Raw genomic sequence first — 22,624 nt, forward strand, 5'->3', positions numbered from 1 at the left:
TTTCCATGTGGTCTATTATTAAAGGATACTTCATTTAAGGAACTACCTACCTACTGTTGATTGACGTTGGTCTAGTGACTGGCAGGCTGTGTGTGTGTGTGTGTGTGTGTGTGTGTGTGTGTGTGTGTGTGTGTGTACACACAGCATGATAGTAGTGGCAGGTGCAACACCAGACACTAGTAACTGCTGTTGTCAACACAGTAGAGGTCTGCAGATATTCTGGATATTAGAAGTGATTGAAATGATTACGACTCACAAGTCCAAGCATCTACTCAACACTTTGTCATTGTGGGTCTAAAGGTCTTCTGATATGGCGGTGTGGGAATATGTGTTGCAGGAAAACGGTGGTGTGTCCCATCATCGACGTGATCAGTGATGACACGTTTGAGTACATGGCTGGTTCTGACATGACCTACGGAGGCTTCAACTGGAAGCTGAACTTCCGCTGGTATCCTGTACCCCAGAGAGAGATGGACCGCCGCAAGGGAGACCGCACTCTGCCCGTCCGGTAGGTAGGACACACTACCCATCTACAGCGCTGGCATAGAGACTGGGACGTAGACTCTCCTCAGCTCCAGTCAGTGAGGATATCATCCCTGCTTCTAACACTCTACTGAATCTAAATGTAATAGACTAGTAATAGTGGCATAGCTGGGACTTAGTTATAAGTTCTGTTTTCAGTCAAATACATGAGCTCAGTGTGGTGTAGCCGTGTTGCTGTGTTCCTGTGTAGTTGAGGATGGGGAAACTCTGGGAACATTCAGGAATAAAACCCAGGGTTTGTTTTCGCTTGTCCCTCATCACCTCTTCCTGTTCATGTTCCCCACCAGTCCAACTGGGACTATCAGAGGCACATTCAGAGGTCCCGTTTCCATCACAACACAGGGAAAGAGACAGGTCTATTCGTGAGGTGACCTGGGTAAAGTAGTTTCAGTAAAACAACATGTTATTGAGTTTAGCCAGCTAATATCAGCCAAGGTGTTTTTCTGATTCCCTGCCTGCTCTGCTGAGGTGTTTTTCTGATTCCCTGCCTGGTCTGCTGAGGTGTTTTTCTGTGTTCCCTGTCTGCTCTGCAGAGGTGTTTTTCTGTTTCCCTGCCTGGTCTGCTGAGGTGTTTTTCTGTGTTCCCTGTCTGCTCTGCAGAGGTGTTTTTCTGTTTCCCTGTCTGCTCTGCTGAGGTGTTTTTCTGTGTTCCCTGTCTGCTCTGCTGAGGTGTTTTTCTGTTTCCCTGTCTGCTCTGCTGAGGTGTTTTTCTGTGTTCCCTGTCTGCTCTGCTGAGGTGTTTTTCTGTTTCCCTGCCTGGTCTGCTGAGGTGTTTTTCTGTGTTCCCTGTCTGCTCTGCTGAGGTGTTTTTCTGTGTTCCCTGTCTGCTCTGCTGAGGTGTTTTTCTGTGTTCCCTGGCTGCTCTGCTGAGGTGTTTTTCTGTTTCCCTGTCTGCTCTGCTGAGGTGTTTTTCTGTTTCCCTGTCTGCTCTGCTGAGGTGTTTTTCTGTTTCCCTGCCTGGTCTGCTGAGGTGTTTTTCTGTGTTCCCTGTCTGCTCTGCTGAGGTGTTTTTCTGTTTCCCTGTCTGCTCTGCTGAGGTGTTTTTCTGTGTTCCCTGTCTGCTCTGCTGAGGTGTTTTTCTGTGTTCCCTGTCTGCTCTGCTGAGGTGTTTTTCTGTTTCCCTGTCTGCTCTGCTGAGGTGTTTTTCTGTTTCCCTGTCTGCTCTGCTGAGGTGTTTTTCTGTTTCCCTGTCTGCTCTGCTGAGGTGTTTTTCTGTTTCCCTGTCTGCTCTGCTGAGGTGTTTTTCTGTGTTCCCTGTCTGCTCTGCTGAGGTGTTTTTCTGTTTCCCTGTCTGCTCTGCTGAGGTGTTTTTCTGTTTCCCTGCCTGGTCTGCTGAGGTGTTTTTCTGTGTTCCCTGTCTGGTCTGCTGAGGTGTTTTTCTGTGTTCGCTGCCTGCTCTGCTGAGGTGTTTTTCTGTGTTCCCTGTCTGCTCTGCTGAGGTGTTTTTCTGTGTTCCCTGCCTGCTCTGCTGAGGTGTTTTTCTGTGTTCCCTGCCTGCTCTGCTGAGGTGTTTTTCTGTGTTCCCTGTCTGCTCTGCTGAGGTGTTTTTCTGTTTCCCTGCCTGGTCTGCTGAGGTGTTTTTCTGTGTTCCCTGCCTGCTCTGCTGAGGTGTTTTTCTGTGTTCCCTGTCTGCTCTGCTGAGGTGTTTTTCTGTGTTCCCTGCCTGCTCTGCTGAGGTGTTTTTCTGTGTTCCCTGCCTGCTCTGCTGAGGTGTTTTTCTGTGTTCCCTGTCTGCTCTGCTGAGGTGTTTTTCTGTTTCCCTGCCTGGTCTGCTGAGGTGTTTTTCTGTGTTCCCTGCCTGCTCTGCTGAGGTGTTTTTCTGTGTTCCCTGTCTGCTCTGCTGAGGTGTTTTTCTGTGTTCCCTGTCTGCTCTGCTGAGGTGTTTTTCTGTGTTCCCTGTCTGCTCTGCTGAGGTGTTTTTCTGTTTCCCTGTCTGGTCTGCTGAGGTGTTTTTCTGTGTTCGCTGTCTGCTCTGCTGAGGTGTTTTTCTGTTTCCCTGTCTGCTCTGCTGAGGTGTTTTTCTGTTTCCCTGTCTGCTCTGCTGAGGTGTTTTTCTGTTTCCCTGTCTGCTCTGCTGAGGTGTTTTTCTGTGTTCCCTGTCTGCTCTGCTGAGGTGTTTTTCTGTGTTCCCTGTCTGCTCTGCTGAGGTGTTTTTCTGTGTTCCCTGTCTGCTCTGCTGAGGTGTTTTTCTGTTTCCCTGTCTGCTCTGCTGAGGTGTTTTTCTGTGTTCCCTGCCTGCTCTGCTGAGGTGTTTTTCTGTGTTCCCTGCCTGGTCTGCTGAGGTGTTTTTCTGTGTTCCCTGTCTGCTCTGCTGAGGTGTTTTTCTGTTTCCCTGTCTGCTCTGCTGAGGTGTTTTTCTGTGTTCCCTGTCTGCTCTGCTGAGGTGTTTTTCTGTGTTCCCTGTCTGCTCTGCTGAGGTGTTTTTCTGTGTTCCCTGTCTGCTCTGCTGAGGTGTTTTTCTGTTTCCCTGTCTGCTCTGCTGAGGTGTTTTTCTGTTTCCCTGCCTGGTCTGCTGAGGTGTTTTTCTGTGTTCCCTGTCTGCTCTGCTGAGGTGTTTTTCTGTGTTCCCTGTCTGCTCTGCTGAGGTGTTTTTCTGTTTCCCTCCTGAGGTGTTTTTCTGTTTCCCTGCCTGGTCTGCTGAGGTGTTTTTCTGTGTTCCCTGTCTGCTCTGCTGAGGTGTTTTTCTGTTTCCCTGTCTGCTCTGCTGAGGTGTTTTTCTGTTTCCCTGTCTGCTCTGCTGAGGTGTTTTTCTGTTTCCCTGTCTGCTCTGCTGAGGTGTTTTTCTGTGTTCCCTGTCTGCTCTGCTGAGGTGTTTTTCTGTGTTCCCTGTCTGCTCTGCTGAGGTGTTTTTCTGTTTCCCTGTCTGCTCTGCTGAGGTGTTTTTCTGTGTTCCCTGTCTGCTCTGCTGAGGTGTTTTTCTGTGTTCCCTGTCTGCTCTGCTGAGGTGTTTTTCTGTGTTCCCTGTCTGCTCTGCTGAGGTGTTTTTCTGTTTCCCTGTCTGCTCTGCTGAGGTGTTTTTCTGTTTCCCTGTCTGCTCTGCTGAGGTGTTTTTCTGTTTCCCTGTCTGCTCTGCTGAGGTGTTTTTCTGTGTTCCCTGTCTGCTCTGCTGAGGTGTTTTTCTGTGTTCCCTGCCTGCTCTGCTGAGGTGTTTTTCTGTGTTCCCTGCCTGCTCTGCTGAGGTGTTTTTCTGTGTTCCCTGTCTGCTCTGCTGAGGTGTTTTTCTGTTTCCCTGCCTGGTCTGCTGAGGTGTTTTTCTGTGTTCCCTGCCTGCTCTGCTGAGGTGTTTTTCTGTGTTCCCTGTCTGCTCTGCTGAGGTGTTTTTCTGTGTTCCCTGCCTGCTCTGCTGAGGTGTTTTTCTGTGTTCCCTGCCTGCTCTGCTGAGGTGTTTTTCTGTGTTCCCTGTCTGCTCTGCTGAGGTGTTTTTCTGTTTCCCTGCCTGGTCTGCTGAGGTGTTTTTCTGTGTTCCCTGCCTGCTCTGCTGAGGTGTTTTTCTGTGTTCCCTGTCTGCTCTGCTGAGGTGTTTTTCTGTGTTCCCTGTCTGCTCTGCTGAGGTGTTTTTCTGTGTTCCCTGTCTGCTCTGCTGAGGTGTTTTTCTGTTTCCCTGTCTGCTCTGCTGAGGTGTTTTTCTGTTTCCCTGTCTGCTCTGCTGAGGTGTTTTTCTGTTTCCCTGTCTGCTCTGCTGAGGTGTTTTTCTGTGTTCCCTGTCTGCTCTGCTGAGGTGTTTTTCTGTGTTCCCTGTCTGCTCTGCTGAGGTGTTTTTCTGTTTCCCTGTCTGCTCTGCTGAGGTGTTTTTCTGTGTTCCCTGTCTGCTCTGCTGAGGTGTTTTTCTGTGTTCCCTGTCTGCTCTGCTGAGGTGTTTTTCTGTGTTCCCTGTCTGCTCTGCTGAGGTGTTTTTCTGTTTCCCTGTCTGCTCTGCTGAGGTGTTTTTCTGTTTCCCTGTCTGCTCTGCTGAGGTGTTTTTCTGTTTCCCTGTCTGCTCTGCTGAGGTGTTTTTCTGTTTCCCTGTCTGCTCTGCTGAGGTGTTTTTCTGTGTTCCCTGTCTGCTCTGCTGAGGTGTTTTTCTGTTTCCCTGTCTGCTCTGCTGAGGTGTTTTTCTGTTTCCCTGCCTGGTCTGCTGAGGTGTTTTTCTGTGTTCCCTGTCTGGTCTGCTGAGGTGTTTTTCTGTGTTCCCTGTCTGCTCTGCTGAGGTGTTTTTCTGTGTTCCCTGTCTGCTCTGCTGAGGTGTTTTTCTGTTTCCCTGCCTGGTCTGCTGAGGTGTTTTTCTGTGTTCCCTGTCTGGTCTGCTGAGGTGTTTTTCTGTGTTCCCTGTCTGCTCTGCTGAGGTGTTTTTCTGTTTCCCTGCCTGGTCTGCTGAGGTGTTTTTCTGTGTTCCCTGTCTGCTCTGCTGAGGTGTTTTTCTGTGTTCCCTGTCTGCTCTGCTGAGGTGTTTTTCTGTTTCCCTGCTGAGGTGTTTTTCTGTTTCCCTGCCTGGTCTGCTGAGGTGTTTTTCTGTGTTCCCTGTCTGCTCTGCTGAGGTGTTTTTCTGTTTCCCTGTCTGCTCTGCTGAGGTGTTTTTCTGTTTCCCTGTCTGCTCTGCTGAGGTGTTTTTCTGTTTCCCTGTCTGCTCTGCTGAGGTGTTTTTCTGTTTCCCTGTCTGCTCTGCTGAGGTGTTTTTCTGTTTCCCTGCCTGTTCTGCTGAGGTGTTTTTCTGTTTCCCTGCCTGCTCTGCAGAGGTGTTTTTCTGTGTTCCCTGTCTGCTCTGCTGAGGTGTTTTTCTGTTTCCCTGTCTGCTCTGCTGAGGTGTTTTTCTGTTTCCCTGCCTGCTCTGCAGAGGTGTTTTTCTGTGTTCCCTGTCTGCTCTGCTGAGGTGTTTTTCTGTTTCCCTGTCTGCTCTGCTGAGGTGTTTTTCTGTGTCCCCTGTCTGCTCTGCTGAGGTGTTTTTCTGTGTTCCCTGTCTGCTCTGCTGAGGTGTTTTTCTGTGTTCCCTGTCTGCTCTGCTGAGGTGTTTTTCTGTGTTCGCTGCCTGCTCTGCTGAGGTGTTTTTCTGTTTCCCTGCCTGGTCTGCTGAGGTGTTTTTCTGTGTTCCCTGTCTGCTCTGCTGAGGTGTTTTTCTGTGTTCGCTGCTGAGGTGTTTTTCTGTTTCCCTGTCTGCTCTGCTGAGGTGTTTTTCTGTGTTCCCTGTCTGCTCTGCTGAGGTGTTTTTCTGTGTTCCCTGTCTGCTCTGCTGAGGTGTTTTTCTGTGTTCCCTGTCTGCTCTGCTGAGGTGTTTTTCTGTGTTCCCTGTCTGCTCTGCTGAGGTGTTTTTCTGTGTTCCCTGTCTGCTCTGCTGAGGTGTTTTTCTGTGTTCCCTGCCTGCTCTGCTGAGGTGTTTTTCTGTGTTCCCTGTCTGCTCTGCTGAGGTGTTTTTCTGTTTCCCTGCCTGCTCTGCTGAGGTGTTTTTCTGTTTCCCTGCTGAGGTGTTTTTCTGTTTCCCTGCCTGCTCTGCTGAGGTGTTTTTCTGTGTTCCCTGTCTGCTCTGCTGAGGTGTTTTTCTGTGTTCCCTGTCTGCTCTGCTGAGGTGTTTTTCTGTTTCCCTGCTGAGGTGTTTTTCTGTTTCCCTGTCTGCTCTGCTGAGGTGTTTTTCTGTGTTCCCTGCCTGCTCTGCTGAGGTGTTTTTCTGTTTCCCTGTCTGCTCTGCTGAGGTGTTTTTCTGTGTTCCCTGTCTGCTCTGCTGAGGTGTTTTTCTGTGTTCCCTGTCTGCTCTGCTGAGGTGTTTTTCTGTTTCCCTGTCTGCTCTGCTGAGGTGTTTTTCTGTGTTCCCTGTCTGCTCTGCTGAGGTGTTTTTCTGTGTTCCCTGTCTGCTCTGCTGAGGTGTTTTTCTGTTTCCCTGCTGAGGTGTTTTTCTGTTTCCCTGTCTGCTCTGCTGAGGTGTTTTTCTGTGTTCCCTGCCTGCTCTGCTGATTTGTTTTTCTGTTTCCCTGCCTGCTCTGCTGAGGTGTTTTTCTGTGTTCCCTGTCTGCTCTGCTGAGGTGTTTTTCTGTGTTCCCTGTCTGGTCTGCTGAGGTGTTTTTCTGTGTTCGCTGCCTGCTCTGCTGAGGTGTTTTTCTGTGTTCCCTGCCTGCTCTGCTGATTTGTTTTTCTGTTTCCCTGCCTGCTCTGCTGAGGTGTTTTTCTGTGTTCCCTGTCTGCTCTGCTGAGGTGTTTTTCTGTGTTCCCTGTCTGGTCTGCTGAGGTGTTTTTCTGTGTTCGCTGCCTGCTCTGCTGAGGTGTTTTTCTGTGTTCCCTGTCTGCTCTGCTGAGGTGTTTTTCTGTGTTCGCTGCCTGCTCTGCTGAGGTGTTTTTCTGTGTTCCCTGCCTGCTCTGCTGAGGTGTTTTTCTGTTTCTCTGTCTGCTCTGCTGAGGTGTTTTTCTGTTTCCCTGTCTGCTCTGCTGAGGTGTTTTTCTGTTTCCCTGCCTGCTCTGCTGAGGTGTTTTTCTGTGTTCCCTGTCTGCTCTGCTGAGGTGTTTTTCTGTTTCCCTGCCTGCTCTGCTGAGGTGTTTTTCTGTGTTCGCTGTCTGCTCTGCAGAGGTGTTTTTCTGTTTCCCTGTCTGCTCTGCTGAGGTGTTTTTCTGTTTCCCTGTCTGCTCTGCTGAGGTGTTTTTCTACTGTTTTTCTACTTTTCTGTTCCCAGCTGGCCAACAACAGGACATGTGTGACTCCCCACACAGTGCACAGCTCAGATCGTGTTCCCACAATATGTGGCACTGGCACCATGTTCCCTGTTGTCTTCCTGATCAACATCTTGAAAACAAGTCTTTAGCTCAATGACATATGGTGGCAACCCTTTGGAATTAGATGGATTTCTGCTTAAATTGGTCATACAATTTGATCTGATCTTCATCTAGGTCACAACAATAGACAAACACAGTCTTAAACTAATAACACACAAACAATTCTACGGTTTCATGTCTATTGAACACACTGTTTAAACATTCACGGTGCAGGGTGGGGAAAGGTTGTGAACCCTTAGATGTGATAACTGGTGGACCCTCCTTTGGAAGCAATAACCTCAACCAAACATGTTCTGTAGTTGTGGATCAGACCTGCACAGCGGTCAGGAGGAAGTTTGGACCATTCCTCTTTACAAAGCTGTTTCAGTTCAGAAATATTCTTGTGATGTGAACCACTCTATTGAGGTTATGCCACTGCATCTCAATCGGGTTGAGGTCAGCACTCTAACAGGGCCATTCCAGAAGGCGTATTTTCTTCTGTTGAAGCCATTCTGTTGTTGATTTATTTCTGTGTTTTGTGTCGTTGTCCTGTTGCATCACCCAACTTCTGTTGAGCTTCAATTGTTGACAGATAGCCTTACATTCTCCTGCAAAAAGTCTTGATAAACTTGTGAATTCATTTTTCCGTTGATGATAGCAACCTTTCCAAGCCCTGAGGCAGCAAAGCAGTCTTTAAACCATGATGCTCCCTCCACCATACTTTACAGTTGGGATGAGGTTTTGATGTTGGTGTGCTGCGCCTTTTTTTCTCCACACATAGTGTTGTGTGTTCCTTCCAAACAACTCAACTTTAGTTTCATCTGTCCACAGAATATTTTGCCAGTAGCGCTGTGGAATATCCAAGTGCTCTTTTGCAAACTTCAGATGTGCAGCAATGTTTATTTTTTGACAGTAGTGGTGTCTTTCGTGGTGTTCTCCCATGAACACCATTCTTGTTTAGTGTTTTATGTATCGTAGACTCGTCAAGATGTTAGCATGTTCCAGAGATTGTAAGTCTTTAGCTGACACTCTAGGATTCTTCTTAACCTAGTTGAGCATTTTGCGCTGTGCTCTTGCAGTCATCTTTGCAGGACGTCCTAGGGAGAGTAGCAAGAGTGTTGAACTTTCTTCATTTATAGACAATTTGTCTTACCGTGGGACTGATGAACATCAAGGCTTTTACAGATACTTTTGTAACCCTTTCCAGCTTATACAAGTCAACAATTCTTAAACTTAGGTCTTCTGAGATCTCTTTTGTTCGAGGCATGATTCACATCAGGCAATGCTTCTTGTGAATAGCAAACTCAAATGTTGTGAGTGTTTTGTATAGGGGAGGGCAACTCTAACCAACATCTCTAATCTCATATCATTGATTGGACTCCAGGTTAGCTTTTGGAGAAGTCATTAGCCTAGGGGTTCACATACTTTTCCCAACCTACACTGTGAATATTTTATTATGTATTCAATATAGACAAGAAAAATACAATCATTTATGTGTTATTAGTTTAAGCACACTGTTTGTGTCTATTGTAGTGATTTGATCTCAGATGAAGGTCAGATCAAATTTGATGATCAATTTATGCAGAAATCCAGGTAATTCCAAAGGGTTCACATACTTATTCCTGCCACTGTATATCCCTCCTTCTGAGAGACTGACAGGGAGAGAGAGATTTCTTGCTTAGGCAATGTTAACTAATGTTTCCCATGCCTGTCTGCTCTGCTGAGGTGTTTTTCTGTGTTCCCTGTCTGCTCTGCTGAGGTGTTTTTCTGTTTCCCTGTCTGCTCTGCTGAGGTGTTTTTCTGTGTTCCCTGTCTGCTCTGCTGAGGTGTTTTTCTGTGTTCCCTGTCTGCTCTGCTGAGGTGTTTTTCTGTGTTCCCTGTCTGCTCTGCTGAGGTGTTTTTCTGTTTCCCTGTCTGCTCTGCTGAGGTGTTTTTCTGTTTCCCTGTCTGCTCTGCTGAGGTGTTTTTCTGTTTCCCTGTCTGCTCTGCTGAGGTGTTTTTCTGTGTTCCCTGTCTGCTCTGCTGAGGTGTTTTTCTGTTTCCCTGTCTGCTCTGCTGAGGTGTTTTTCTGTTTCCCTGCCTGGTCTGCTGAGGTGTTTTTCTGTGTTCCCTGTCTGGTCTGCTGAGGTGTTTTTCTGTGTTCCCTGTCTGCTCTGCTGAGGTGTTTTTCTGTGTTCCCTGTCTGCTCTGCTGAGGTGTTTTTCTGTTTCCCTGCCTGGTCTGCTGAGGTGTTTTTCTGTGTTCCCTGTCTGGTCTGCTGAGGTGTTTTTCTGTGTTCCCTGTCTGCTCTGCTGAGGTGTTTTTCTGTTTCCCTGCCTGGTCTGCTGAGGTGTTTTTCTGTGTTCCCTGTCTGCTCTGCTGAGGTGTTTTTCTGTGTTCCCTGTCTGCTCTGCTGAGGTGTTTTTCTGTTTCCCTGCTGAGGTGTTTTTCTGTTTCCCTGCCTGGTCTGCTGAGGTGTTTTTCTGTGTTCCCTGTCTGCTCTGCTGAGGTGTTTTTCTGTTTCCCTGTCTGCTCTGCTGAGGTGTTTTTCTGTTTCCCTGTCTGCTCTGCTGAGGTGTTTTTCTGTTTCCCTGTCTGCTCTGCTGAGGTGTTTTTCTGTTTCCCTGTCTGCTCTGCTGAGGTGTTTTTCTGTTTCCCTGCCTGTTCTGCTGAGGTGTTTTTCTGTTTCCCTGCCTGCTCTGCAGAGGTGTTTTTCTGTGTTCCCTGTCTGCTCTGCTGAGGTGTTTTTCTGTTTCCCTGTCTGCTCTGCTGAGGTGTTTTTCTGTTTCCCTGCCTGCTCTGCAGAGGTGTTTTTCTGTGTTCCCTGTCTGCTCTGCTGAGGTGTTTTTCTGTTTCCCTGTCTGCTCTGCTGAGGTGTTTTTCTGTGTCCCCTGTCTGCTCTGCTGAGGTGTTTTTCTGTGTTCCCTGTCTGCTCTGCTGAGGTGTTTTTCTGTGTTCCCTGTCTGCTCTGCTGAGGTGTTTTTCTGTGTTCGCTGCCTGCTCTGCTGAGGTGTTTTTCTGTTTCCCTGCCTGGTCTGCTGAGGTGTTTTTCTGTGTTCCCTGTCTGCTCTGCTGAGGTGTTTTTCTGTGTTCGCTGCTGAGGTGTTTTTCTGTTTCCCTGTCTGCTCTGCTGAGGTGTTTTTCTGTGTTCCCTGTCTGCTCTGCTGAGGTGTTTTTCTGTGTTCCCTGTCTGCTCTGCTGAGGTGTTTTTCTGTGTTCCCTGTCTGCTCTGCTGAGGTGTTTTTCTGTGTTCCCTGTCTGCTCTGCTGAGGTGTTTTTCTGTGTTCCCTGTCTGCTCTGCTGAGGTGTTTTTCTGTGTTCCCTGCCTGCTCTGCTGAGGTGTTTTTCTGTGTTCCCTGTCTGCTCTGCTGAGGTGTTTTTCTGTTTCCCTGCCTGCTCTGCTGAGGTGTTTTTCTGTTTCCCTGCTGAGGTGTTTTTCTGTTTCCCTGCCTGCTCTGCTGAGGTGTTTTTCTGTGTTCCCTGTCTGCTCTGCTGAGGTGTTTTTCTGTGTTCCCTGTCTGCTCTGCTGAGGTGTTTTTCTGTTTCCCTGCTGAGGTGTTTTTCTGTTTCCCTGTCTGCTCTGCTGAGGTGTTTTTCTGTGTTCCCTGCCTGCTCTGCTGAGGTGTTTTTCTGTTTCCCTGTCTGCTCTGCTGAGGTGTTTTTCTGTGTTCCCTGTCTGCTCTGCTGAGGTGTTTTTCTGTGTTCCCTGTCTGCTCTGCTGAGGTGTTTTTCTGTTTCCCTGTCTGCTCTGCTGAGGTGTTTTTCTGTGTTCCCTGTCTGCTCTGCTGAGGTGTTTTTCTGTGTTCCCTGTCTGCTCTGCTGAGGTGTTTTTCTGTTTCCCTGCTGAGGTGTTTTTCTGTTTCCCTGTCTGCTCTGCTGAGGTGTTTTTCTGTGTTCCCTGCCTGCTCTGCTGATTTGTTTTTCTGTTTCCCTGCCTGCTCTGCTGAGGTGTTTTTCTGTGTTCCCTGTCTGCTCTGCTGAGGTGTTTTTCTGTGTTCCCTGTCTGGTCTGCTGAGGTGTTTTTCTGTGTTCGCTGCCTGCTCTGCTGAGGTGTTTTTCTGTGTTCCCTGCCTGCTCTGCTGATTTGTTTTTCTGTTTCCCTGCCTGCTCTGCTGAGGTGTTTTTCTGTGTTCCCTGTCTGCTCTGCTGAGGTGTTTTTCTGTGTTCCCTGTCTGGTCTGCTGAGGTGTTTTTCTGTGTTCGCTGCCTGCTCTGCTGAGGTGTTTTTCTGTGTTCCCTGTCTGCTCTGCTGAGGTGTTTTTCTGTGTTCGCTGCCTGCTCTGCTGAGGTGTTTTTCTGTGTTCCCTGCCTGCTCTGCTGAGGTGTTTTTCTGTTTCTCTGTCTGCTCTGCTGAGGTGTTTTTCTGTTTCCCTGTCTGCTCTGCTGAGGTGTTTTTCTGTTTCCCTGCCTGCTCTGCTGAGGTGTTTTTCTGTGTTCCCTGTCTGCTCTGCTGAGGTGTTTTTCTGTTTCCCTGCCTGCTCTGCTGAGGTGTTTTTCTGTGTTCGCTGTCTGCTCTGCAGAGGTGTTTTTCTGTTTCCCTGTCTGCTCTGCTGAGGTGTTTTTCTGTTTCCCTGTCTGCTCTGCTGAGGTGTTTTTCTGTGTTCGCTGTCTGCTCTGCTGAGGTGTTTTTCTACTGTTTTTCTACTTTTCTGTTCCCAGCTGGCCAACAACAGGACATGTGTGACTCCCCACACAGTGCACAGCTCAGATCGTGTTCCCACAATATGTGGCACTGGCACCATGTTCCCTGTTGTCTTCCTGATCAACATCTTGAAAACAAGTCTTTAGCTCAATGACATATGGTGGCAACCCTTTGGAATTAGATGGATTTCTGCTTAAATTGGTCATACAATTTGATCTGATCTTCATCTAGGTCACAACAATAGACAAACACAGTCTTAAACTAATAACACACAAACAATTCTACGGTTTCATGTCTATTGAACACACTGTTTAAACATTCACGGTGCAGGGTGGGGAAAGGTTGTGAACCCTTAGATGTGATAACTGGTGGACCCTCCTTTGGAAGCAATAACCTCAACCAAACATGTTCTGTAGTTGTGGATCAGACCTGCACAGCGGTCAGGAGGAAGTTTGGACCATTCCTCTTTACAAAGCTGTTTCAGTTCAGAAATATTCTTGTGATGTGAACCACTCTATTGAGGTTATGCCACTGCATCTCAATCGGGTTGAGGTCAGCACTCTAACAGGGCCATTCCAGAAGGCGTATTTTCTTCTGTTGAAGCCATTCTGTTGTTGATTTATTTCTGTGTTTTGTGTCGTTGTCCTGTTGCATCACCCAACTTCTGTTGAGCTTCAATTGTTGACAGATAGCCTTACATTCTCCTGCAAAAAGTCTTGATAAACTTGTGAATTCATTTTTCCGTTGATGATAGCAACCTTTCCAAGCCCTGAGGCAGCAAAGCAGTCTTTAAACCATGATGCTCCCTCCACCATACTTTACAGTTGGGATGAGGTTTTGATGTTGGTGTGCTGCGCCTTTTTTTCTCCACACATAGTGTTGTGTGTTCCTTCCAAACAACTCAACTTTAGTTTCATCTGTCCACAGAATATTTTGCCAGTAGCGCTGTGGAATATCCAAGTGCTCTTTTGCAAACTTCAGATGTGCAGCAATGTTTATTTTTTGACAGTAGTGGTGTCTTTCGTGGTGTTCTCCCATGAACACCATTCTTGTTTAGTGTTTTATGTATCGTAGACTCGTCAAGATGTTAGCATGTTCCAGAGATTGTAAGTCTTTAGCTGACACTCTAGGATTCTTCTTAACCTAGTTGAGCATTTTGCGCTGTGCTCTTGCAGTCATCTTTGCAGGACGTCCTAGGGAGAGTAGCAAGAGTGTTGAACTTTCTTCATTTATAGACAATTTGTCTTACCGTGGGACTGATGAACATCAAGGCTTTTACAGATACTTTTGTAACCCTTTCCAGCTTATACAAGTCAACAATTCTTAAACTTAGGTCTTCTGAGATCTCTTTTGTTCGAGGCATGATTCACATCAGGCAATGCTTCTTGTGAATAGCAAACTCAAATGTTGTGAGTGTTTTGTATAGGGGAGGGCAACTCTAACCAACATCTCTAATCTCATATCATTGATTGGACTCCAGGTTAGCTTTTGGAGAAGTCATTAGCCTAGGGGTTCACATACTTTTCCCAACCTACACTGTGAATATTTTATTATGTATTCAATATAGACAAGAAAAATACAATCATTTATGTGTTATTAGTTTAAGCACACTGTTTGTGTCTATTGTAGTGATTTGATCTCAGATGAAGGTCAGATCAAATTTGATGATCAATTTATGCAGAAATCCAGGTAATTCCAAAGGGTTCACATACTTATTCCTGCCACTGTATATCCCTCCTTCTGAGAGACTGACAGGGAGAGAGAGATTTCTTGCTTAGGCAATGTTAACTAATGTTTCCCATGCCAATAAAGCCCTTACATTGAATTGAATTGTATTGAGATGGAAAAACAGGAAAAAACAACTATCTCTGGAGGTCGACTTGATGTTTTGTGCCTCTGAAGATACCATCTCTACGGACAAACTTGTGATCTCTGTCGCAAACATGAAACCAGAATGTAGTTGAGTGACTGTTTTCTTTTCTCTCCCCCTCTCTCCACCCTATCTCCCCCCTTGCTCCCACCCACCTCCCTCTCCTCTCTCTCTCCACTCCCCTCCCCTCTCGCTCCCTCTCTCTCTCTCCCTCCACTCTCTCCCTCCACTACTCTCCCCTCTCTCTCTCCCTCCCCTCTCTCTCTCTCTCTCTCTCCCTCCACTCTCTCTCCCCCTCCACTCTCTCTCCCTCCCTCTCTCTCCCTCCACTCTCTCTCTCTCTCTCTCTCCCTCCCCCTCTCTCTCTCTCTCTCTCTCTCCCCTCTCCCCTCTCTCTCCAGGACTCCTACCATGGCCGGTGGGTTGTTCTCTATAGACAGAGATTATTTCCAAGAGATAGGGACGTATGACGCAGGTATGGACATTTGGGGAGGAGAGAACCTGGAGATCTCCTTTAGGGTGAGTACACACATACACAGGACACACACACACACACACATACACAGGGCATGCAAGCACACACACACACACCAGCTATGCAAACTAGTTCACTTTTGGTGAAATTCGCCGTTTTGAATCCAAAATAGGCGACCTACGTGAATCGTGTAGATCAGATGAGAAAAGTTTGGGAGGGGGAGCTTTGGATCACTACTGGCTGTAAGCGAACGAGCGATGCAGGTTTGTAAGCGAACGAGTGATGCACGTTTGGAGCAACTCTGTCTGTGTCCAAGGCTCAGCCAATCATTCACATAACAACAGAATGCAGAGAGAAGAGACAACCAATGTGCTAGTTACAGAATCAGGGCGCTCTGAAAGACAGCAGTAGGGTGCAGAGGCAGTTTGCCAGTTACAGCAGCGCGTCCCCTGGACGATAACAAAAAGATAGGTGAGAAGCCGGGTGATGAAGCACACTTCATGAGCTGTAACCGAAAAACAACTGGCATTTGGAAAGTTGGAGGTGAGGGAGAAAGTGTGGTGGTACAAGTATTGTTAGTGTTGCTAAGTATCTTGCTATAGTAGCTGGATGGAATTCTCCTTTAGCTAGCCAGAGAAATGTGCACCTACACACACACACACACACACAGGGTTGTGTAGTTGTATGTAGTTGTAACATGAGTGTTTCGGGTGTGTTGTAGATCTGGCAGTGCGGGGGGACGTTGGAGATCGTGACGTGTTCTCACGTGGGTCACGTGTTCCGGAAGGCCACGCCCTACACGTTTCCAGGGGGAACGGGTCAGATCATCAATAAGAACAACAGACGCCTGGCCGAGGTCTGGATGGACCAGTTCAAAAACTTCTTCTACATCATCTCCCCTGGTGAGTCTGAGGGAGGGGCGAGTTGCTGTGTGTCTGGGGGCTGTTTCAAAACAGAAGCCTTCTACATCATCTCCCCTGGTGAGTCTGAGGGAGGGGCGAGTTGCTGTGTGTCTGGGGGCTGTTTCAAAACAGAAGCCTTCTACATCATCTCCCCTGGTGAGTCTGAGGGAGGGGCGAGTTGCTGTGTGTCTGGGGGCTGTTTCAAAACAGAAGCCTTCTACATCATCTCCCCTGGTGAGTCTGAGGGAGGGGCGAGTTGCTGTGTGTCGGGGGGCTGTTTCAAAACAGAAGCCTTCTACATCATCTCCCCTGGTGAGTCTGAGGGAGGGGCGAGTTGCTGTGTGTCTGGGGGCTGTTTCAAAACAGAAGCCTTCTACATCATCTCCCCTGGTGAGTCTGAGGGAGGGGCGAGTTGCTGTGTGTCTGGGGGCTGTTTCAAAACAGAAGCCTTCTACATCATCTCCCCTGGTGAGTCTGAGGGAGGGGCGAGTTGCTGTGTGTCTGGGGGCTGTTTCAAAACAGAAGCCTTCTACATCATCTCCCCTGGTGAGTCTGAGGGAGGGGCGAGTTGCTGTGTGTCTGGGGGCTGTTTCAAAACAGAAGCCTTCTACATCATCTCCCCTGGTGAATCTGAGGGAGGGGCGAGTTGCTGTGTGTCTGGGGGCTGTTTCAAAACAGAAGCCAGATATGTATTCTCCAATCAATCAATCAAATGTATTTATCAAGCCCTTTTTATATCAGCTGATGTCACAAAGTGCTGTACAGAAACCCAGCCTAAAACCCCAAACAGCAAGCAGTGCAGATGTAGAAGCACGGTGGCTAGGAAAAACTCCCTAGAAAGGCCAGAACCTAGGAAGAAACCTAGAGGGGAACCTGGCTCTGAGGGGAGGCCAGTCCTCTTCTGGCTGTGCCGGGTGGAGATTATAACAGAACATGGCCAAGATGTTCAAATGTTCATAGATGACCAGCATGGTCAAATAATAATAATCACAGTGGTTGTAGAGGGTGCAACAGGTCAGCACCTCAGGAGTAAATGTCAGTTGGCTTTTCATAGCCGATCATTCAGAGTTAGAGACATCAGGTGTGGTAGAGAGAGAGAGTCGAAAACAGCAGGTCTGGGACAGGTAGCACGTCCGGTGAACAGGTCAGGGTTCCATTTCCGCAGGCAGAACAGTTGAAACTGGAGCAACAGCACGACTAGGTGAACTGGGGAGTCATCAGACCAGGTAATCCTGAGGCATGGTCCTAGGGCTCAGGTCCTCTGAGAGAAGAGAAAGAGAGAGAGAGAGAAAGGGGGAGAGAGAGAATTAGAGGGAGCATACTTAAGTTCACACAAGATGCCGGATAAGACAGGAAAAATTCTCCAGATATAACAGACTGACCCTAGCACCCCGATAAACTATTGCAGCATAATTACTGTAGGCTAAGATAGGAGGGGTCGGGAGACACTGTGGTCCCGTCCAACTATACCCCCGGACAGGGCCAACCAGGCCCCCCATTAGCAATGTGATGTTGCCATGGTGACCTGACAGAGCGAGGCGACGACGGGGGGGGGGGGGGGGGGCAGAATAATTTCACACTACACAGTCTCTATTAACCTTGCCATCTCACCACTGACAGACACACCCCTGCACAGATCAGGTAGAGGACAGGCGAGAACAAGGTCAAAGGTTCACCTCTCTTCCACTAACAGGAAGTTTAGTGTTCACTGCTTCCCCTTACTGTAATAACAATCCCTAATCCAGAGAATATCAAACACACTATGAGAAACATGTTTGTAAGATTCTTCCAGTCCTTTAGGTAGTTGGTGATTGTGACCATGGTGATGTGTGTTGGGTGTTTTCCACCACTACATAGACTAGCCAGTCAAATAGAAAAGTAGCCAGCCAGGCCAAAGCAGCTCTATTTCGGTGGTCTCTGGTACATTGTAACAACTTGATTCCATCTGAAATACACAGCGGAAATATTGAATACTTTATCGAGTTTATGTCCCAGATTGTAAAAAATGTGTTGCGGTTTTATGTAGAAAGACATGACTTTGCAATTGAAATGACAACAAAAGGATGAATTCAGTGTATTGTTCCTTGTTTTGGTATTGTTAGTTGTCTAGGTCTATGCCTATATGACCAGGACTATTTTCTATGTAGGAGAATATTAAACCTTTTTTTAGCATTTAACCAGTGTTCTCTTGATTTTAAAGTGGTATTTACACTTTTACTACAACATATGGATTGCCACAATTATTTGTTCTTCAAATGATGTATTTTATTGAAACAGAAAAATGAAGTAAATAGCCCACCTTATCTAGAACAATATATTTAAGGTTTTGTTTTTCCAGGTTTCCATTTTCCCCGTTTTCACTCTCAATCACATTGGATGTTCTAAATACAGAACAATGCTTAAACCACATCAGGAGACTTCTGAGGTCTGGGATAAATCTGATACTTGTCTTTTCGGGGTGTATTTACCCTTTAATTCAAGTGTGCAGCTAGCAAGAGGCTGTTGTTGAGCAGGGTTTTTATAGCCACGTATGATGGTAGATGAAACAAACACCCACTGGGTTGATGAAATAACCCTGATATCATTCTGCCAGGGAAGCTAGGCTACTTTGTAGTTAACATTTCATTGAGGAGTTTTTTGGGAGCCTTTCCATCTACCAGAAGACATTAGCTTCATCGCTAACGGTTACACAAAGTGGTAGACTCGAGCATTGCAGAAACAGACAGGGGCGTTCTCGTTGCCTCTTGACTTAGATAGTTGCAGGAAATACGAATCAGTGATGCATTCTGTTCCTGTCTTATGATAATTTGGGGGAAGTTTAAGGTCAATACATTTGTGAATATTGTTGAATTCCGTTTTAATGCCTGGGTTTCTTGAGGGCCTAATTATCATATTTTGACCAGAATGAGGCTCTCCACTGTCTATTGTTCCTTCAGTGATGATTCATCATCTTCATCGAATGTTTTCATAATTTATCTGCAGATAATTGCCAAACATTAGGAAGCCAAACTATGCAAATTAGGGAGCCAAATGAACGTCTCTCCGATGCCATTCGGTAGGCTACAGACTGACGAGATGAGTCACTCACTTTATCGTCCCTGTCTGGCAAGCCCCGACATCCTAGGAAAGGAAACCTAGGAAATCCTTAGGTTGACTTGCCACGATGCGACAACATGGACATATAACCATGTTGAATGGCAAGGGATGTAGGAGATTGAATTTATTCAGTCAGTTTGACACTTTTTATAAACTAGTCAACACTTGCTGTTCAGTTGTCAATCAGCACACAGTAAATAGCCTAGGCTATTTAGAGACGGATCAAGAGTAGAGACGGATCAAGGCGCAGCGAATGTTGAGTTCCACAGAATTATTTCATAGTGAAACTTAGCAACAACAAACCAATAAACTAACAACGAAACGTGACTACGTGGTGCACAAACACAAAACAATAAACTAACAATGAAATGTGACTACATGGTGCACAAACACAAAACAATAAACTAACAATGAAATGTGACTACGTGGTGCACATGCACAAACACACAACAATAAACTAACAATGAAATGTGACTACGTGGTGCACAAACACACAACAATAAACCAACAATGAAATGTGACTACGTGGTGCACATGCACAAACACACAACAATAAACTAACAATGAAATGTGACTACGTGGTGCACAAACACACAACAATAAACTAACAATGAAATGTGACTACGTGGTGCACAAACACACAACAATAAACTAACAATGAAATGTGACTACGTGGTGCACAAACACACAACAATAAACTAACAATGAAACGTGACTACGTGGTGCACAAACACACAACAATAAACCAACAATGAAATGTGACTACGTGGTGCACAAACACACAACAATAAACTAACAATGAAATGTGACTACGTGGTGCAAAAACACACAACAATAAACTAACAATGAAATGTGACTACGTGGTGCACAAACACACAACAATAAACTAACAATGAAACGTGACTACGTGGTGCACAAACACACAACAATAAACTAACAATGAAACGTGACTACGTGGTGCACAAACACACAACAATAAACCAACAATGAAATGTGACTACGTGGTGCACAAACACACAACAATAAACTAACAATGAAACGTGACTACGTGGTGCACAAACACACAACAATAAACTAACAATGAAACGTGACTACGTGGTGCACAAACACACAACAATAAACCAACAATGAAATGTGACTACGTGGTGCACAAACACACAACAATAAACCAACAATGAAATGTGACTACGTGGTGCACAAACACAACAATAAACTAACAATGAAACGTGACTACGTGGTGCACAAACACACAACAATAAACCAACAATGAAATGTGACTACGTGGTGCACATGCACAAACACACAGCAATAAACTAACAATGAAACGTGACTACGTGGTGCACAAACACACAACAATAAACTAACAATGAAACGTGACTACGTGGTGCACAAACACACAACAATATCCCATAAAACACAGGTGGAAAAAGGCTACCTAAATATGATCCCCAATGAGAGACAACGATTACCAGCTGCCTCTAATTGGGAATCATACCAATCACCAACGTAGAAATAATAACCCAGAACCCCACATAGAAATAACTAACTAGAACAACCCCCAGTCACACCCTGACCTACTACACCATAGAGAAATAATGTCTCTCTATGGTCAGGGCGTGACTCTGGTTATGGGAAACGTAAAAGAAAACCAATGATTTTGTGTCAGTAAACAATAATTAGGCTAAGTCATGGATTTCCACACGTCGTTACCAGTTACAGTACATGGGATATGTAAGGATATGCTCTCTCCCACAGGTGTAAAGAAATTTGACTGCAACCAGAAATCTGTAGGCTATATAATGACGAGATGCTCATGGCTCCTCCCTACCAATGGGAGTCGTTGTCCCAAAGATGGGAAGGCAGGCGACAAGCTTAGGTCCAAAATAAGAACATAGAAAAGCTTTGGACAGATTTGCCAAACCTCTCACTTTGCCTCTTCCTCTCTGCTGAATTTCCCTGTCATCACTCACTTTGTGACTGACCGGCGCCTGTCCTATAAATAGATCGCTAGAAGATACGTATCGTTCATCCTAGCGGGGAAGGGCTCAATGGACTAGCGAACTGAAACTTTTAAATGAAAAGTAGCCTAGTTATTATGAAGTGGAAAATGTAGCTGGCTAAAAATTAATCTGTAACCGGCTGATTAGCCGACAGCTTACACTAATGGAAAACACTGTGTTTCAGGTGTGACGAAGGTGGACTATGGTGACATCACGTCTCGCTCGTCTCTGAGACAGAAGCTGCAGTGTAAACCTTTCAGCTGGTACCTGGAGAACGTCTATCCTGACTCCCAGATACCACGACACTACTACTCACTGGGAGAGGTGCACCCGCGCTAAACATACAACACACACACACTAAACACACACACATTCAATCAGTGATAATTGTTGGTTGTGTGTTGCTCTGTCAGATCCGTAACGTGGAGACTAACCAGTGTCTGGACAACATGGCCCGGAAGGAGAACGAGAAAGTTGGCATCTTCAACTGCCATGGCATGGGAGGAAACCAGGTAATTAGAACTGCCATGGCATGGGAGGAAACCAGGTAATTAGAACAGCCATGGCATGGGAGGAAACCAGGTAATTAGAACAGCCATGGCATGGGAGGAAACCAGGTAATTAGAACAGCCATGGCATGGGAGGAAACCAGGTAACTAGAACTGCCATGGCATAGGAGGAAACCAGGTAATTAGAACAGCCATGCCATGGGAGGAAACCAGGTAACTAGAACTGCCATGGCATGGGAGGAAACCAGGTAACTAGAACTGTCATGGCATGGGAGGAAACCAGGTAACTAGAACTGCCATGGCATGGGAGGCAACCAGGTAACTAGAACTGCCATGGCATAGGAGGAAACCAGGTAATTAGAACTGTCATGGCATGGGAGGAAACCAGGTAACTAGAACTGCCATGGCATGGGAGGAAACCAGGTAACTAGAACTGTCATGGCATGGGAGGAAACCAGGTAACTAGAACTGCCATGGCATGGGAGGAAACCAGGTATCTAGAACTGCCATGGCATGGGAGGAAACCAGGTATCTAGAACTGCCATGGCATGGGAGGAAACCAGGTAACTAGAACTGCCATGGCATGGGAGGAAACCAGGTATCTACTGCCATGGCATGGGAGTAAACCAGGTAACTAGAACTGCCATGGCATGGGAGGAAACTAGGTAACTAGAACTGCCATGGCATGGGAGGCAACCAGTTAACTAGAACTGCCATGGCATGGGAGGCAACCAGGTAACTAGAACTGCCATGGCATAGGAGGATTCCAGGTAACTAGAACTGCCATGACATGGGAGGCAACCAGATAACAGTCGCAAACCAAGTATCTAGAACTGCCATGGCATGGGAGGAAACCAGGTAACTAGAACTGCCATGGCATGGGAGGAAACCAGGTAACTAGAACTGCCATAACATGGGTGGAAACCAGGTATCTAGAACTGCCATGGCATGGGAGGAAACCAGGTAACTAGAACAGCCATAACATGGGAGGAAACCAGGTATCTAGAACTGCCATGGCATGGGAGGAAACCAGGTAACTAGAACAGCCATGGCATGGGAGGATACCAGGTAATTAGATTGGCCATGGCATGGAAGGAAACCAGGTATCTAGAACTGCCATGGCATGGGAGGAAACCAGGTATCTAGAACTGCCATGGCATGGGAGGAAACTAGGTAACTAGAACTGCCATGGCATGGGAGGAAACCAGGTATCTAGAACTGCCATGGCATGGGAGGAAACCAAGTAACTAGAACTGCCATGGCATGGGAGGAAACCAGGTATCTACTGCCATGGCATGGGAGGAAACCAGGTAACTAGAACTGCCATGGCATGGGAGGAAACTAGGTAACTAGAACTGCCATGGCATGGGAGGCAACCAGTTAACTAGAACTGCCATGGCATGGGAGGCAACCAGGTAACTAGAACTGCCATGGCATAGGAGGATTCCAGGTAACTAGAACTGCCATGACATGGGAGGCAACCAGATAACAGTCGCAAACCAAGTATCTAGAACTGCCATGGCATGGGAGGAAACCAGGTAACTAGAACTGCCATAACATGGGAGGAAACCAGGTATCTAGAACTGCCATGGCATGGGAGGAAACCAGGTAACTAGAACAGCCATAACATGGGAGGAAACCAGGTATCTAGAACAGCCATGGCATGGGAGGATACCAGGTAATTAGATTGGCCATGGCATGGAAGGAAACCAGGTATCTAGAACTGCCATGGCATGGGAGGAAACCAGGTATCTAGAACTGCCATGGCATGGGAGGATACTAGGTAACTAGAACTGCCATGGCATGGGAGGAAACCAGGTATCTAGAACTGCCATGGCATGGGAGGAAACCAAGTAACTAGAACTGCCATGGCATGGGAGGAAACCAGGTATCTACTGCCA

At 46.7% G+C, this 22,624-nt stretch overlaps 1 protein-coding gene across 2 annotated transcripts in view; it reads left to right on the top strand.

Moving 5' to 3' along the window:
- LOC139387613 (polypeptide N-acetylgalactosaminyltransferase 1-like) overlaps window positions 1–22,624 on the top strand; it is an 80,027-nt gene that overhangs the window by 51,128 nt on the left and 6,275 nt on the right. For both annotated transcript variants that reach the window (XR_011629199.1, XM_071133986.1), the window contains exons 8-12: window positions 338–508; window positions 14,143–14,260; window positions 14,938–15,118; window positions 20,399–20,538; window positions 20,628–20,726. Coding sequence is in view for 1 of the 2 variants with exons in the window: in XM_071133986.1 (XP_070990087.1) it covers window positions 338–508; window positions 14,143–14,260; window positions 14,938–15,118; window positions 20,399–20,538; window positions 20,628–20,726 (709 nt within the window). In the remaining variant the exon portion in view is untranslated. The remainder of the gene's footprint in view (window positions 1–337; window positions 509–14,142; window positions 14,261–14,937; window positions 15,119–20,398; window positions 20,539–20,627; window positions 20,727–22,624) is intronic.

The sequence above is a fragment of the Oncorhynchus clarkii genome, chromosome 3 (genome assembly GCF_045791955.1).
Source record: "Oncorhynchus clarkii lewisi isolate Uvic-CL-2024 chromosome 3, UVic_Ocla_1.0, whole genome shotgun sequence".
Lineage (NCBI taxonomy): Eukaryota > Metazoa > Chordata > Actinopteri > Salmoniformes > Salmonidae > Oncorhynchus > Oncorhynchus clarkii.